General features: G+C 39.7%; 1 protein-coding gene across 3 annotated transcripts in view; it reads right to left on the bottom strand.

Moving 5' to 3' along the window:
• The window catches only part of fbln1 (fibulin 1), a 37,392-nt gene that overhangs the window by 18,650 nt on the left and 1,321 nt on the right, over positions 1-17,421 (bottom strand). For all 3 annotated transcript variants that reach the window (XM_072672251.1, XM_072672250.1, XM_072672249.1), the window contains exons 2-14: positions 12,554-12,665; positions 9,977-10,109; positions 6,578-6,728; positions 5,798-5,848; positions 5,559-5,654; positions 5,331-5,468; positions 4,205-4,342; positions 3,587-3,730; positions 3,360-3,485; positions 2,549-2,674; positions 2,183-2,302; positions 1,942-2,073; positions 1,324-1,447 (exon numbers count right to left, since the gene is read on the bottom strand). In XM_072672251.1, coding sequence (XP_072528352.1) covers positions 1,324-1,447; positions 1,942-2,073; positions 2,183-2,302; positions 2,549-2,674; positions 3,360-3,485; positions 3,587-3,730; positions 4,205-4,342; positions 5,331-5,468; positions 5,559-5,654; positions 5,798-5,848; positions 6,578-6,728; positions 9,977-10,109; positions 12,554-12,665 — 1,591 coding nt within the window. The remainder of the gene's footprint in view (positions 1-1,323; positions 1,448-1,941; positions 2,074-2,182; positions 2,303-2,548; positions 2,675-3,359; positions 3,486-3,586; positions 3,731-4,204; positions 4,343-5,330; positions 5,469-5,558; positions 5,655-5,797; positions 5,849-6,577; positions 6,729-9,976; positions 10,110-12,553; positions 12,666-17,421) is intronic.

Here is a 17,421-nt window from a genome sequence, read left to right as displayed (position 1 = left end):
TACGACTCAACCTAATGTGAAACTGAAGTGCAAAATAATCTATATGTGCATTCATTTAGACTGTGTTAGTCATTTTAAAATTCTATCTGTTTAGAAAGGACACAATATAATATATGGGATGTATTTTGGTTCTATGTTTGCATAGTGGTGCATTCCTAACTACAGTAGTTGAGGAATACTGGAGTTAAGTACAAGCTTCCATGTCACACTTCCAGAATTTAAGGAATGCTTAGTGAAAAATCATATTTGCACAATTTTCAACTTACTGCAGAAGTAGTTTACAACCAAGACATGTGGGGTGTCCAAATGCTGCTTCTTTATTAGTGCACTGGAGGTTTGAGGCTAATAAACCATTTTTTGCTAACAAATAGTTACACAACTTCTTTAGGTAAATACATTCCTACACACTTCTTTCAACCCTGTTAAATTGTTTTGAGGTGTTCATTAAGGTTTCACAGTATAACTGTAAACTGTAACCTAAAAAAGACAAGTTTACAGTGCAGATGAATACCATGGGAAGTCATTTTAGACAACAACTGGTGTGTCGAAGCACGTGATGCAGGAACAGAACCAAAACGAATTACTATTACTATTACTAATACTATTACTCCAGTCAGATTCTCTGTGGGAGGGTGTTGTCTAGTAAGTTTTTAATATCCATTTTGTTATCTAAACCACAACAATTGTATTCATATCTGAATGAGGTTTCAGCAGGTTGAGAGAGGTGGTTGGAACAGATGCAAGGCCCTTTACCCTTTCTGCTCCCCAGGCGCTGGAGCTGGCTGCCCACTGCTCTGTGTTCATTTCCACAAATGGAAAAAATGTGGAGGACTGTACATAGTACAGTGACAAATGTGTGTACCTTTAACTATCACGATGGAGGGGTTATGATTAAATATATTGCGATATATAGCATTACTGTAAGAAGATTTTAGTAGCAAGTTTTAGAAAAACTGTCATTGTACACAAAAACATGCTAAGGGGTGTGGCATAACATGTCTTGCAAGCAAGTCATCATTAATTATTATTTGTATGCATTTGTATCATGCATTGCTTTGCATTCTCAGACTGGAAGATTTATTTAACGTGTCTTAAAGTGTCAGAGAAAACTTCCAGTATCCTTTTACTCATTTCTTTCAGTTCATTATATAATCATTCTGGGGTAAATATCATTAGTATTCAGTATAATTATTCTGCCATTGCATGTGCACTACTTTCAGACCTCAAATATAAAGTATCTCTCATTCTTCATTCTTTCCAAACATATCTGCAGTCATTGGATGCCACATCAAATATGTTTTGCAGTGATTCCATCACACTTACGTTTCACCAGAGCGCCTGTAGTTGGGCGGACAATCAAAGTTCAGGCATCTGAATCCTCCCTGGACATTGAAGCAGCTCTCGGACTCTGAGCAAGTGTGTGTTCCTGTTACGCATTCATCTATATCTGTTCATGAGAAATACAAAGAGGTCAAACAAACAATACTAACTTTTTACTTAGAAATAAGTGTCTTGATTGATATGAGATTGTACAGGTCTGACCATTAACTGACCATTAAAGGCACATGAACTGATCAGTCTGAGATAAGCACTGACAATTACTGCTCTTTGTCTATGATGAAACGCACATTTACATTTTTGCAGATATGGATTACCTTGGGGTCAGATTAATTCTGTAGTCCAAAATAAGTAATTCTGTTATGCTGTGAATGAACACTGTTTGATATAACATACACCATAGGCAAGTCAGAGAGAATAGGCATGTTACAAAACATAAAAATGTATTATAGAAAAAATATGCTTATTTATCTCTGACTGCCAGCTGTTATGACATTCTAACAGGCTGTAACCAGGGCTGTTCAATCCTGGTCCTGGCGCTCTACCAACCTGAAGATACAGCCCTGGGCTATATAGTTTCTGTAGTGAGTATGGGTTCTTTACCCTGGCAGCTGCGTCCATTAGAAGCAAGGGTGTAGCCTTTAGCGGGACACGTGCAGTGGAAGCTGCCTGGTGTGTTGTGGCATCGGTAAGAACATATATGTCCTCCAGTGGGCAGAGCACACTCGTCAATGTCTGAGCATGAACAAAACATGGCAGTTCAATTCATAAGTTCACATGGCAATGGATTTACTGTACATAAACAGGCATACATTAAAAATAACTTTGAACCTCTTAACCATACCTTCACATGTAATTCCATCCACATCACTCAGTTGGTAGCCTCTGCGACAGTAACACTGGTAGGAGCCGTAAACATTGGCACACTCTTGACTGCAGGGGTTGCTGTCACACTCATTAAGGTCTGTATGGAAGACAGAGGGAGAAAACAGCATTACTTTTGGTCCTCAATGTTCGGTCCAGCTTAGCTTCTGGTCAAGTAGTCTGCTACAAGTTCAGTTCAATGTTCAGGTCCAATGTCCAACCAACTGCAGCTGATACATCTAAGCAGGATCTGATGTGAATATTAGAGTCAGATGTCTTTTAGAGAACCGCTGAAATGAAACTCAGCTGGGAGCATCTCCAGAAACAGGGTTAAATCTTCCCTTACCATCACAGTTCCTTCCATCACTGGCCAGCTTGAAGCCTGTGGTGCAGCTGCACATGTAGGAGCCCAGAACATTGTCACACTTGTGTGCACACAGACGACCAGGAAAATGTCTGCATTCATTAATATCTGTATTCCCAAAACAGAAACAGTGTAAGTGGTGATTTAATAAAAAGATAAAGCAAAGGATAAACATTCGGCAAAGTCTGAGGCCCCGAAGGAGCTGAAACCCTGCATAGTTTGGTTATTTCTGTGTTCAAAGACACACAAGGGCTGAGTTGAAGTCAGCAGTCAGGTATTTTTGAAAAGAGAACTCACCACACAGTGCCCTCCAGGTGTCTGAAGAATTTATAGAGTACTCTGAGACTGAATGTCTATGAAGCCTTCAAGGCCACCCTGTTTCATCTTTCATCTCAACTCCCTCATGTCACAAACATCTCCAAGCCGAAGCTGAGAGGAGTTTGAAGATGACTTCATGCCAGAGATGTTCACAAGTCACTTTATGCAAGTCCAAGTTAAGTGTCAGTTCTCTGATGTGCAAGTCTGTAGTAATGAACTTGAACGTCGCTAATGCTAAAAGCTAAGCCCTAGCAGAAAGAAGTCAATTATCAGGATCTTGGCAATATTGTGCTCTCTTCAGAGTGAGTCTCAAAATGGGTTATTTACAAGTACCTTCAGATCAAAATACTTTTTTTCAAGGCAGTGAATGTGATCCCATTATGCAGGTGTTTAAGTGTCTATAGGGAGTCCTAAAAGAGGAGGGGGAACGTGTCCCATGTATGCATCTCATAATGTGAACTGTATGGGCTCTCACCCTCACAGACCCTGGTGATGCTGTTGAAGTTGAAGCCACTTCTGCATTCACAGCGGTAGGAGCCCACCACGTTAATGCAGCCATGACCAGCACACGCATTATCCGGGCCTGTACACTCATCAATATCTGAGAAACACAAAAGAACAACACAACTTCTGTTGCTTTGAATGGGCAATATGATTACAAAATGCTTAAAAACCTTGGGTATATTATTTATTTTGTCATACCCACGCAGCGTGTGCCCTCCTCATTAAGGTGGTAGCCACGACCACAGTTGACTGAGTTTCTCTGGCAGGTGTATGAGCCAACGGTATTGAAACACACCTGGCCAGGTGGACATGGCCCTGTCACACTCAGACATTCATTTATATCTGAGACAAACATAAAAAAGAAAGAAATAAAGATTTAATAACAAAGAAATAAATAATAAACATCTTATTTAATTGTTTATAAATCATCCTTTCTTATTCCACAATATATTGCGCAACTTCTTTAAAAGCCTTAAAGATCAAACTGTTGCTATTCATAAGAGATTACCATTATCTTAAAACCACAATGTTCAATGAGCTCTTCATAGCACTTCATCTAAACATGATTATAGGTCATTTTAGGTAGATGCATAAAAGTAATATCTTAATTGCATCTGATACTACTGTCATATCCCTACCATGAAAATTTAATGCATATAAAATTAACTTTTGGTGTTTGGCTCTTGCATTTAGAGATTAGCCTACAAATGCTTCCAGAAATATTGTAAGGCCTTGGTCACTGTTGTTCTGAGCGTGACTTCAGTATATGTCATTATCATATGTAGACTTAATAATAAAACATTCATTAGTCATCACCGATGCAGCTGCCCAGAGCATCCTGTATGAATCCTGCACGGCACTGCGCTTTGGGACGGCAGCGGAAAGACCCTGGTGTGTTCTGGCACTCAAACTCCTGAGGACAGTTATGCGTGTTTGTCTCACACTCATCAATATCTAAAGGAAAAAGAAGAAATTTTTTTTGAATCTTATACAGCAGGTTTTTCAGGTATCATCTTAAGGCAAATTAATCTTTAAAGACAAAATCACCTGAAAAAAAAAAAAAGAATGAAATGTACCTCAGTCCTGTAAACTGTCCTGTAACAAAACTCTCACACTGTGTGATGTGGTGTTAGCTTTGTATTCGCCATGTGGGGTAGTTTAGGGTTTGAGTAGTTTGATCATGATAGCCTACTTTTAGATGCTTCTGTCAAGCACAGTGAAGAGGCCTCATTTAAGGCTTAGTAATTTTTAAAGAAATATTGGATCAGTATCGACCCGATACTCAAGATCTTCACTTTTGATGTAATGTTGTTCACTTATAATGAATTAAAGTAAAATAATTAATGTCAAATTACAACATGTTTTTGTAGTGACTGGTAATAACTGTGACTTCAGCAACTAAATAATTCAGTATCTATTGCAAATGATTTCATATTTCCTTTAAATTATTCTATTGTATCTACAGTAAAAAGTAAAAGTATATAGTAACTCCTATGACTTTCTCAGTATGTATCTAAATATTCAGTAATATAAATCATTCCATGTTTTCAATAAACTACTCAGAATCTACTACAATTTACTATAAACAATTACTAATTACTATACTCTGCATAGTCCAAGAAACACTAACAGCCAGAAACAAATTCCTTGTGTGTGTTAACATACAGAATAATTTCAGAATGTACTATTATTACTATATACACTATAAATGATTCAGTAGCCATTATAATTTTTCCAGTAACTGCAATTTATTATTCAGTATCTACTATAAATATTCAGTAACTAATATAAATTAATCTCTATCACACATATAGGCCTATGTATATTGCTTCCTATTATAATATCTTCCATACACTGTAATAGGAAAATAATTAAATACACGAAAAGTGCAGAATATAGGCATAACATGACATCATCATAAATGAGTAATAGTGTGTGTGACCTTTGCAGCTGTTGCTGTCAGTGAGCTCATAGCCTGTGCCACAGCTGACCTCCCTCTGGCAGCGGTACAACCCCAGAGTGTTAATACAGCGCTCACCAGGACGACAGTGATGAGAGCCCAGCAAACACTCATTAATGTCTTTAAAAAGAGAGAGAAAATTAAAGAGATCAAGTGTGTGTTTCAGAAGGTTTGTCACATGACAGTGAGATTTTAGTTCAGCCTTCCTACCTTCACAGTTTTTTCCATCTGGTTTGAGCTTGTACCCAACAAAGCAGCCACAGGTATTATTTCCCACACAACGCTGAGCACAGTTCCCAGTTCCAACTGACACACACACACACACACACACACACACACACACACACACACACTATTTATCATCACATCAATATTTCAACTCAGATATTTTTTTTTTAAATTATAATATATTAAGCACTCTATGAAGCAGAGGATGCTTTAGCACTCACCTTTGCACTCTTCACTTGGATTTGATGCAATCACACCACTAGAGCTTCTCTCTGGAGTCGAGATAATAATAAAAGACATGAAGAGAGGTAGGTCTGCTGTGAAATACTGAGATTGAACGTTCTTTACGGGCAAACTGTCTTACAAAAACTGTTCAGCACAGTCCATGCTGCTGAGAGACCACTAGAGGGCAGCAAGGTTCTTACTGACGCAACTTCCCAATCTAAGATTGCTGTGTCTACCAAAGGTCAGTGGAGGACAGTGTTCCCTAGTCTTAGTCTTGGAGTACCTTTGTCTTGAACACTTTTGTGCTTTTCCATACAAACAAATCAGAAAGGTCTCAAGTCACTCTCCACCAGTTAAGATGATCTTAGCAATAATTTTCTTTGTGAAATTTTAGGAGCAGAGAACTGGCCAAAACCGTCATGACAGTGCTACTGCAGGACCAGTGTTCTCACTTAAAATAAAGGCGATACAAAGGTTTCTTTAAGTGATACCTTACAAGAACCGTTTTTTGGTTCCATAAAGAACCATTTTTGTAAAAGAGATGTTAGTGTGAAATCTTTAAATTGCTAAAGAACCTTTACATCCACATTTTTAAACATTTTAAACATTTGTCACACACAAATCTTTACAAAACTGGTTCCTTATGGAATGAAAAATGGTTCACCAATGGCATTGCTCGAAATAAGCTATAGTTAAGAACCTATAGGTTAGAGTATACAACTATGTGCCAAACTGTGGCCTATACACGGCTTATGTACTGTACAGTGTGCACTAACCTTGTGTGGAGTTGCCATCACTCTCTGGTGATTTGTCCACACAGCAGGCCCGGGACACCAGGCCACACTGATAGCTGACAGACAGAGTAAAGTCACAGGACAAGCCCTGCTCCTCAGCTGCCCTGCCAAGCAAACAGCACTCGCAACACACCTGCACAGCAAAAGCAAGCACACATAAGAAGAGAACAGGTTCTGTTTAAAACCCCCTTATACTGTCACCTCAACATAACTTACATTTTAGTTTCACAGTAGTTAGCAAAAAAAACTTGGTACTGAATAACAAGTCTTAAAGGACCTATTATCATAAAAAAGGGGAAAGAAAACATTTGATATAATGTCATTAGTTTCAAAACATACCGTTCACATTTCCATCAATCATTCTGAACAGCTGAATTTTCACCCTTTTGGGAGCACACTAGCCAGATTTAGGAGAGTACACGTGCAATGCAACAGCATAAATTGGCTTTTGTTGGACAAGTCACTTATTTTACCCAAATGCTACAAGGAGTAGATGTGTAAAAAGGTTAGTTTACTTGCACTCTAAATGCCAGACAGAGTTTTAGTGTACGTGATTTACTGTACTGGAGAACTCTGCCAAGGCAAAGAGTTGCTTTGTTAGCTAAAATGCTTTGGGATATCATAAATCATCTGGATTCATGGCAAGTGATGAACTACAGTGGGATCATTCAGACAGACAAGCATACAAGTATAGACAAGCACAGTACAGGCTGCTGATGACTTCACACAGGCTTTTGTGTCTTCGTGATCTTTAATAGAACAAGATAAAGGAGGTTGCTGGGGGGGGGGGGGGGGGGGGGGGTACCAGTCGAGGCAAGGTTCTTGTGACTAATTGAATGCATTGAGTTCAATGAGAGCATACAGTGGCAGATGACACACAGACAAATACAGCTCTCCTTAAAACATTTGAAACCCTTTAACCCTGAAGCCTATATGCCTACATGAGTCTTCACTTCAGTTTCTCACTCTAACAACTACATTAACCTACGCATTAGTATGTGATAGGGGTCTAATGGTATGTGTATTCGTACCGAACCCTCACTGTACGGACCTCACGGTTCAATGCATAATACATGGTATGCTTTAAGCTATGCAGGTTTCCACATGGTAGACGAAGACTGATAAACGTGACGCAGACTGTGAGGCAGGACTCTTTAGCTGTAAGCCGTGAGCACGTAAAGGTAGGATTTGCATGTTATTGTGGGAATTGTAGTGGATTTATGAGTATTGCTATGGTAACAGTAGTTTTGTTGTCTCTTCACTCCTCCCACCTCCTCTCCATCGTCCTCTATTCACTGTTCACTTTCCCTCACTGTTCTGTTCGCAAGTGAATTAACTGAAACCACCAACATTCCGGCCTTTTTTTCCATCTTATTTCAACACATAAAATAATGGATGGTGGATCAGACATGGATGGTGCGTCAGCTACAGGGCAAAGGTGCGAAAACACATCAAACATGCTAACATTTACACATTACAGGCTGTACCACCCAAGTCAGGGTGGACTACACCACACTATAACTTGCAGAACTGCCTTTTCAAAATAAATGAAAAGAAAAAAACAGAGGGGCTTTTCGTGGTTGTACTGAACCACGAGGTCCAAACTACAGTGTGAACAATATCGTATATTTACTAGTACATGATATGATATAGTAGCTAGCTATATCAGTCTTGGTTCTCCAGTGCAGATCAAAGAATTCAAACATGACTTGAACATGAATAATACAATTAAACAGAATGAAAAATGGGAATTAATTTGTTTTAATTCTCTTAAAAAACACATCCTATTTTTGAATATTATAAACCGAGAAAACAAACCAGGGCCTAATTGGAAGAGCATGAGCGCTAAAATCAGCATCTGTATCTATTTGGATTTGAGGACTATTGCTCTCAGAAGCGATACAAATAATCTTTTCATATCAACTGTGAATAAGATTTTCAACTACTGAAAAGATGAAGGTATCACTCAGCACTCAAGGATGGAGATACACCAAAAACACAAAACTGGAACCGCCTGATCCAAGGAATAAAATATTGCTGTCTCTAAGATCATATTTAGTGTACAGTTCTTTCAGAGGATAACACTTTTCTTCCATTACCACCATTAATACACACCCAGTAATTGCTTAATGTTTATTATGAATCAGCCACTAAAATGATTACTCTTGACAGGAGTTTATTGGACTTGTGACAGCTATTGAAAGCATGCTGGCACTTTCTATGAGCGCTCAAATGAAACAAACACCTGCTGAGCATTGAAATGCGCTCAGGCGTGTATGAACTGTTGTTGTATAACAAGTTGGTCATGAGTTTGAAGATGGCATTATGCTCGTGAAAATAATCCACCAGCAGCATGGCGCATTCCATTTATCACTGACAATTTTGGTCTCTTTAACTGTAAACAGTGCAGTAAAAACTCTCTCCGTCTGTCTGTCTGTCTGTTATAATAGTCAGGCTAGATTAGAGGTTCTGTAATGTCATTTGTAAGGGATGTGACTGTTCACTTTTAAATATAAAAAGATAAAGTATTCTAGTAATTTCCTCAATTTCCCCAGAATTACTATAAAGACATGCCAAGACTGTATGTACTCATCAGTGGTGTGACACTCAAAAACAATAACACAGCAGATGGTCAGATCTTTATTTGCTTTGTTATTGGTGTTATCGTGAGGTTATTATAAACAGGACTACGCTCTGAAAAATAAAGGTGCTTCAAAGGGTTCTTTGATCGATTGTTGTAAAAGAAATGAGAGTGCAGAACCTTTTAAAGGTTTAAAAAAGGATGTAGATTTTGTGCCAATTTAACCCTTTGGCTATCTGTAACGGTCTGCCTAGAGCACATTTCTTTCAGCACGAGCAGAGCTGCAGTTCTGTACCTGTGTTTTAGGGATGCTCTGTATGTTGTGGGAATACTAACCAGTGGATGGACTTGACGAAAAAAAGCTGAATGTTCGAATACTATGGGTGGGACTGAAAGGGTTAAATGTTCGTCACGTTTGCATCTGTTCTCTATAGAAACTTAAATGACTCCTCAATGGTGTCAGCCTTTGTTGCGCCTTTATTTTTAAGAGTGTATTGTTACTAAAGGAGCTCTGGGTACAGACAGAAATCAGCCTGATAAAAGAATGCAGATATTGCAGCTTTATACTGAGATAAAATCACAAATATTCACAGAAATGATTGAAATGACAGTTTTTCCCCTTACAAAACATGAAAGCTTAAACAGGGCTATAGTTGACCACCAGGGACTAAGTCTGAGAAAAGAAGATAATATACGTTCACGTGACTTGTTACATAAATGCAGCATATGTATATGGACCTGTGTCAAAAAGTGCACGTATATACACACATACACAAACACACACACCATGCATACAGTACCTTAGCAGTTTTAGTCTCGCAGGTGCTCCCAGACAGAAGGGCATCACAGGTTCCCTGGTCTTTGGCCATATTAATACCATTAGTACAGCTATTGTCCTCCAGTACTGCAGCACAGCACTGTTCCTGGGCTATCCTATTAGAACAAACACAGAAAGAGAATATTAACTAAATACAATTGGTGGTATTACTGACACAATTCAGTGTTGTGCAGGATGACTAACAGTGTTAATCAACACAAAAATGCTTCCTAACCATCTTCAAATGAGCATTTAAGAAGACAACACTTATGTTGCAACATGTACTGGACTGTTGCTCTGTCATAAATATTCTATGTGTAACGGGAGACATCAAAACAGGGCCTCGCATTTTTCCCATTCATTAGAAACTTCTGGAAATTCACTGCCATTCGGATTGCACAGGACAGGGTATTTATTTTCTTACGAACTTGCACTTCACTTCATCACTCCTCCTCTGAGACCATTAGAACCACAGGATTGCTGTTTCAGAGTGAGCAAAGTTACTGATGGCAGTCTCGCAAGCGCACTTTCGGTCCATGCATCATCTTCACGTCTCCTCTGGTTGAGCTGCACTTTGGGGCAGTTGTAGGAGGCAGTGTTTACAGTAAGACACACATGCTGTGTAAGTGCACAGAGGCAGAGTCACCCTCTCACCCTTAAGCCATCCCCTTTAATTCATTCCCCTTACAGGAAACGTCTCTATTTTACTCCGCTCTCTTCTCCAATCATCCACGGCTGCAGCGCCTTTTAAGGGCACAGACGTTCTCCTTTCTCTCTCTTTTCTTGGGTGTTTCTTCTTTTCTTTTTTTTTTTTTTGGTGTCTGAAATAATCCGCAGATTTCCTGTTATTCCTCCCCTTCTCTTCTCCGTCTGACTATAGTTTCACCTCAGTGGTATTTCCTGGATTTGGAAATACCCCCTTGCCTAAGCTCCCCATCTCCCCTCCAACCCCCAAAACCCTAAACCATCTATGCCTTCTCGCACTCTCTAATTTGAACAAATTCTGGATCGCCTGTCCTGCCAAAACAAATGCATTTGCCTTTGGAAGGCCAGACGGAGTAACCCATATGGTTTTGAATGGCACAGAATCTATGGCGGCGCACCTCCTACTGTTACGCTATTGTTATCATTACTGACAGTGCCTTTCTGGCAAGTGGTCGGTGGTAGCTTTCTCAACAAAGCTGACGCAACCATCTGAGACACTTCCAATTCACCAACAGCAATGTATTACATTTACCAACCCCTTTAAAGTTTTTCTAATCATACTTCCACCTTCATCTGAGTTTAGCTAGGCACTGTGTAGTAGCTCTAAGTCTAAGACATCCTACTTAGACTAATCTTTTCAAACTAACAGCCACATCACATTGCCAAAACCTTCTGGGTGCTTGAGGGACAAGACTAATAAGTGGTTCACTTGTGGTCATATGACCACCCAGACACCCTTTTGGCTAGAGGAGAGAGGGATTCTGCTATTTGCATTATCAAGTATATTTGGCTGGCCATGAGTGACACATGCAGTCATGGCTAAAATAGTGGTACTCCTGCACTTCTTTCAGAAAATGCATCACTTCCCCCAGAACATTGTTGCAACTACAAATACTTTGGTATTCATGTTCATTTCTTTTGTTTGCATTTGAACAACACACAAAAATATGATAAAAAAATTATAAATCTGATCATTCCACACAACTCCAGAAATTGACTGGACACATTATAAGCACCTTCAACTTAATATTTGACAGAACACCCATTAGAAAAATCAATCAACCAATCGCTTTCTGTAACCATACATGACCTCCTTACTTCTCTCTACTGAAATTATAGACCAATTATCTTTTGGGAACTGTTCCAGGTCTCTCGGATTTTAAGGGTGCCTTTTCCCAACTGATCCGGACTCATTATTAGCCACTTTACAACTCATTGCACTTTGTCTTAAACCATTTCTGGGAGCTTTATGAGGTTTATGCATTGGGTAATTGTCCTGCTGGAAAACCCCTGACCTCTGAGAGAGATCCAGTGGGCACTGTGCCCTATGTTGCACTCCAAAATTTTCTGGTAGTCTTCAAATTTCATGATGCCATGCACACTGTCAAGGCATCCAGTGCCAGAAGCAGCAAAACAACCTCAAAACATCTTTAATCCTCCACCACGAGTGACTGTAGACCTTTTCTTTAACAGCCTCATTTCATTTTCTGTAAACAATACAACAATGTTCTTCATTAATAGCTCAATTTTGGAGTTTTGGCCATGACAATAGCAGAGAAAATATGCAGGCCAACAATTAGTTAGTCCAAATGTGTTGAACTGTCCAGTGATGATGTTGTGTTAACAGAAATTCAAAAAGATGTAAGGGCTTTATGTGTCTTGGAGGAAACATGTTGGTCATCACCTTCCCATGTAACAGGTAGAGCCCTAGCTAGTACATAAGGAACAATGCACCAATCTACCCTGTCTGTGTAGTATAAGTAAGAGCAATGATACATTAAGCACCTTTCAAATGATGATTCAAGTAGTATGTACTTGAAAAGACTGGAGATAAAAACTCTCCATGTATTCTTACCTGCAGGTGGTAGATTCTGAAATGAGAGGAAGTTGCGTGCAGTCCTGGAATTCTAAGCCCTTCTCTTTGCCATCTTTACAGCAGTCATTCAGTGTAATTGGATCTGTGGTCTCTGTAGAATAAACACATTTAAACAGTTGCAAATAGAGCAAACAAAATGTTCTTTTGCTAAATTCAGTCCTCTGAGAACTAGGGCTGGGCGATATGGTAAAAATACTATATCACGATATTTAAAGACTTTTTTCGCAATACACAATATTCATCACGATAAAATCAAATCACACGCTAAAAACATCGGCAGTGACAGATTCTTAACTACTATTCAGATACTCTCCCGTACTGAATAGTGATTTTTAATCAACATCTGCTGCTCTTCATCTAATTAAACCAGTCTAATCACACTGTTTGTAATGAAACCTGCAGCTGATTAGTGTTTATTAAGCACTAACAGTATCCTCAATATTGCTGAGCTCTACTGAGAACTCACAGTAGATTAAATATGCAGGTACAGGACTGTATTTGCCATGACTTGCGCAGGGTGACAGATTTCAGCTATCCAGATATCTCCCGAAACAATCTTTGGGTTTCTGATTTAGTTGATCTGGGCATTCATACAGCTCACCAGTGCAACACTTCAACATAAAGCATTATATCTTATCATATCATAACTCTCATTCAATGATTGTAACGCCTTGGTAGAAGTCAAATCCACAACAGCATTCTATTACAGAATATTTCTTTAGAACATTCATTAATACAGTCTAACGAATAGTCCCACAGAACAGCCTTTAGCTGCTCAAACCTAGTTTAAAGCACACAGACCAAACCTTCTGCTACAAATCTCCATATCTCAAATACTGCCATGTTGAAAACCTGTACCCTAGTTTTTGAGATATCGGCTCAATTTCTAGGACTTTTACCCCATAGGAATGAATGAGGTGCAAACGTTTGTGTACCCTACCAGTGTTATGATATAAATACATTAGTAATACCAAACCACTGATATAAAGTACCACAGCAACCACCTAGCAACACCATAGCAAACCAACTGGGATACCATAGCAAACAACATTGCAACCCCTTAGCCACACCACAGAAGCCACTTGGTATATCAGAGCAACTTTCTAGCTACACTTTAGCAACTACTAAGTAACACCACATCAACAACCTCTGATACCACAGAAACCACCTAGCAACACCATAGCAACTACTTAGCAACACCATAGCAACACCATAACAACCCCCCCCCAATATCCTAGCAACCAATAACCAACACCACAGCAACCACCTACCAACACCACAGCAACCTGTCTAGTGACCACATAGCAACAGCCTAACAACTACCGGGAAATGGGGAAACACTAAAAACGGTGCTACTTTACTATAGAAAATGCCCTTTTCCAGTATTCTTGTTGTTGCACTCGGAGAGTTTAAATATGTTTAATGGAGATTACATTGCTATTAAGGTGAATTGAATTGACTGATATCAAACCACTACCTTCAGACATGTAGAAAAAGATGATATCAAATATGAATGTGAATGTTACACCTATCTACAGTAAGTGATGAGAAACACATGATGTCTGCTATAATCATCATGAGTCACGCAACAACTTCTGGGTAGACAGAAATCTTTGAAAATTCAGTGAAATGAGATGTGCTGAGATCCACACCCGTGAAATAACGTGCAAAAAAGCGTGATCATACAGAGGGAAGTGGAGGTTGTAACAAAACTAAGTTTGCATAGGATGCTTTAATTAGCAGTTATACATGGCTGTAATGGTGGAAACAGGTCACATTAGAAAGACAAAGCCAGGATTTAGGCTGTTCTTCACAAGAGAGCCCACAATCCTTGTGTTGTTGCACATCAAAACTGTGTTATTGGCCTTGTTCACAATATTTGTCCATCTGCTGCATTTTGTTCTGCTGTTTTTAGTTGTGTCTCCACTACTATTTCCCCAGCAGTATAAGATGCTATTGGAGATACTGGACTTCTGAAGACATCTGTTGATTGGCAGACAGGCAGTCACAGTGCAGCAGTGATTAGTCTGTCCCATTAAATTTGAGCACAAAAAAAATGGTCAACATCTTCACACAGTGACTGCCTGTCTCAATATGATCAGATACATTTATTTTTTTGTGGTTTGCTTGATCCCCCAGACGCAAAATACCTTTGGCAGGCTTGCTTTTTGGCTGTCTTTTCCTCAGGCTTTAGCATAGAGCAAACTGCCAAGCTGGTTTTATGCGTGCTAATTCTTCTAAATGAAGACCAGGGCCAGAGGACTTTTGTTTACTAGACATGATGAAATATATGAGACACTGACAAGGCTAGCAGTTATAGGGATTAAAGTGCTTTCAAGCCGAATTTTATCTTAAAAACAGAAACTGAAACTTAATTCACTAGATGTTACAGAAGGGAGTATTTAGAACATCTACTATGTAAACCACTAAAGGTCTGAACTCCAAAGATGGTCAGTAATGGTGTTCAGTTTCAGCAGCAAGTGCCAGGACACCAAATATGTCTTACTTTCGGGTCCCATTAGAAAATGTTACGAGACGAAATATCCATTAGCCACACCGCAGAGAACACAACTGTGAGTTTTACATGGAAGCACAGCTGGTTACCTACAAGTGCTATTGAGAATTTGTTCACATAGGAAGTTTCACAAGACACTGACTGCCTTTTAGGGTGTCCTGAAGCCCAGAGAGGCTCTTTTACTTTGTTTTAAACAAGCATCCAAACCTGCCATGAGGGGCCAGGTGGTTGAGAAAGAGAAAGAGAGAAGCAAGTGACAGGCCAAACATAAGCGACAGGAGGAATGTTGAGCAGTAATGGCTGATGGTGAGCAGTAACGCTTGGAAACACTTTTACTGCGCTTTCCTTTTAGCTGATAAGTAAAACGCCCCCAGTTTTTCCTTATCCTACCTTACTTGGCCTGTCAGACCCCGTTCCCCTCTCCCTGCTGTGACAATCCACAGCCGTACGCAATTACACGAGGAGGCCAGCTTTAAAAAACATCTCTGCTCCTGTTATTTTATCAGTCCAGACACTTCATCCAGGCCCAATGGCTCTCCCAGGCCTCCCCTCCCCAGCGTTTTTGTCTCCCTCTCTTAAAGCCTGATTGCCGTCTTGGAACACAGTGGTGTCTGGAGTAGAATTGAGGACTGAGCCCAAAAAACGTAAACCAGGCTTAATGAGTCTGGCTCCGTTACAACCCTCACTGAGCACCAGCGCCACTGTAGCCCAGCGCTATGTGCCGACCCACCAAATCTGATAAAAGCATGCTATCACAGAGACAGAGCCAGTTTCAAAGAGCCAGTCACTTCAGGATGTTTGTATCTTACTCTCTCACCGCTGGCCAAGGCTAGACAGAAAGGTTGTTCTTAACCTGTAGAATGGATAAAAAGCCTGGCATGTAAGTACTGGCAAACAATGAATCAGCACATCAGTCAGCCAGTCTACCAAATTACAGAGGTGGCTTCTTAAATTACAGGGTTTTGGTATCAAAAGTACACTAGAGTTTCTTTGCTGGAAGTCATGGCAATTAAAGAATGGCTTCTAAATGCACAGCATCTCCTGCTCATCAAAAGATGATTACAATGAAACACATTCAGCTTCTACTTTTGTCTGATGATAACTGAAATTCTGTTACTGTGTCAAAATTCATAGACATCCTGACTTAAATGAGAAATTGCAGAGTTGCCATCCACTTAATCCACTGTGAACAAGAGCCCCTATCAAACCCACACAATTCTGATTTGTCACCTGAGGAATCTGGAGGTTTCTGCATGTGTGGCCAGCAGTTTCCAGCAGTCACCACAAGAAATTCCATGTCTCTGCAACTCCTACCTTAAAGCATAAATTAACTACCAGGAATCACTGGGGTACAGCCCCCGTTATCCACCCACTTATCATCATCAGAAGAGTCCCCCAGAGATCTGTGCATCTGGTGCTCTCTCAAAACATGCATTCTTCTAACGTTCTTTAGAAAATCCAATGGTTGCACATGTAGACTACATGGACAAAAGTATTGGGACACCTGCTCATTCATTGTTTCTTTCTAAATCAAGGGCGTTAAAAAAAGTTTATTCTGCTTTCGTTGGAGTAACTGTCTCCACTGTCCTGTTCTCTGCGGTGAGGATTTGATTGCACTCAGCAACAAGAACGTTAGTGACATCAGGATGCAGGATGATCACCACCCCCAATTCATCCCAAAAGTATTGGATGGAGCACCAACCATCATTTGAGAGAACACAGTTCCACAGCTCAACGCTGGAGACTTTATACCCCTCTAGCCCACACCGGGCATTAGGCATGGTGCTAACAGGTTAAGGTTTATCTGCTCCAGAGAGTCCTATTCTATTCACAGTACTTCTCTACAGGGACTAGACAAGCTGTGTGTATGTGTGTGTGTAAGAGAGTGCATATGCACATGGCTTTGTGTCAATGCATTCATTAGTAGGGGTGCCCATGAACATTTGGGCATACAGAGCATACAGAGGTATGATGAAACAAAGGAGCATTTGAAGGATTAAATGGTTCAATAAGGTGGTACTATGGTTCCACTATTTGCTAAGAGTATTTGTCATAAATGTCACTAATATGTATTTAGAAGCATTTGTACATTTTTACAACAGTTTTTTTTTTTTACTTTTTTTCCCCACAAAACATCAATTTTATGATTCTTCTTTTATGATATTTATGATATTTGTTGTTGAAAGTCAGCTCATTACAATAGCTCATCTCACACTTCATTCCAGTCAACTCATCAACATAAAGTCCCATAGGAAAAATCATAGAAAATCAGATTGGAGTGCAAAGAATTCCCATCTCCAGTCCTTTAACACACCAAGTTGTTTAGTCTCTG

The sequence above is a fragment of the Salminus brasiliensis genome, chromosome 2 (genome assembly GCF_030463535.1).
Source record: "Salminus brasiliensis chromosome 2, fSalBra1.hap2, whole genome shotgun sequence".
Classification (NCBI taxonomy): Eukaryota; Metazoa; Chordata; class Actinopteri; order Characiformes; family Bryconidae; genus Salminus; species Salminus brasiliensis.
Note: the sequence above shows the minus strand (reverse complement) of the source record. Positions and strands in the feature narration are given on the sequence as shown.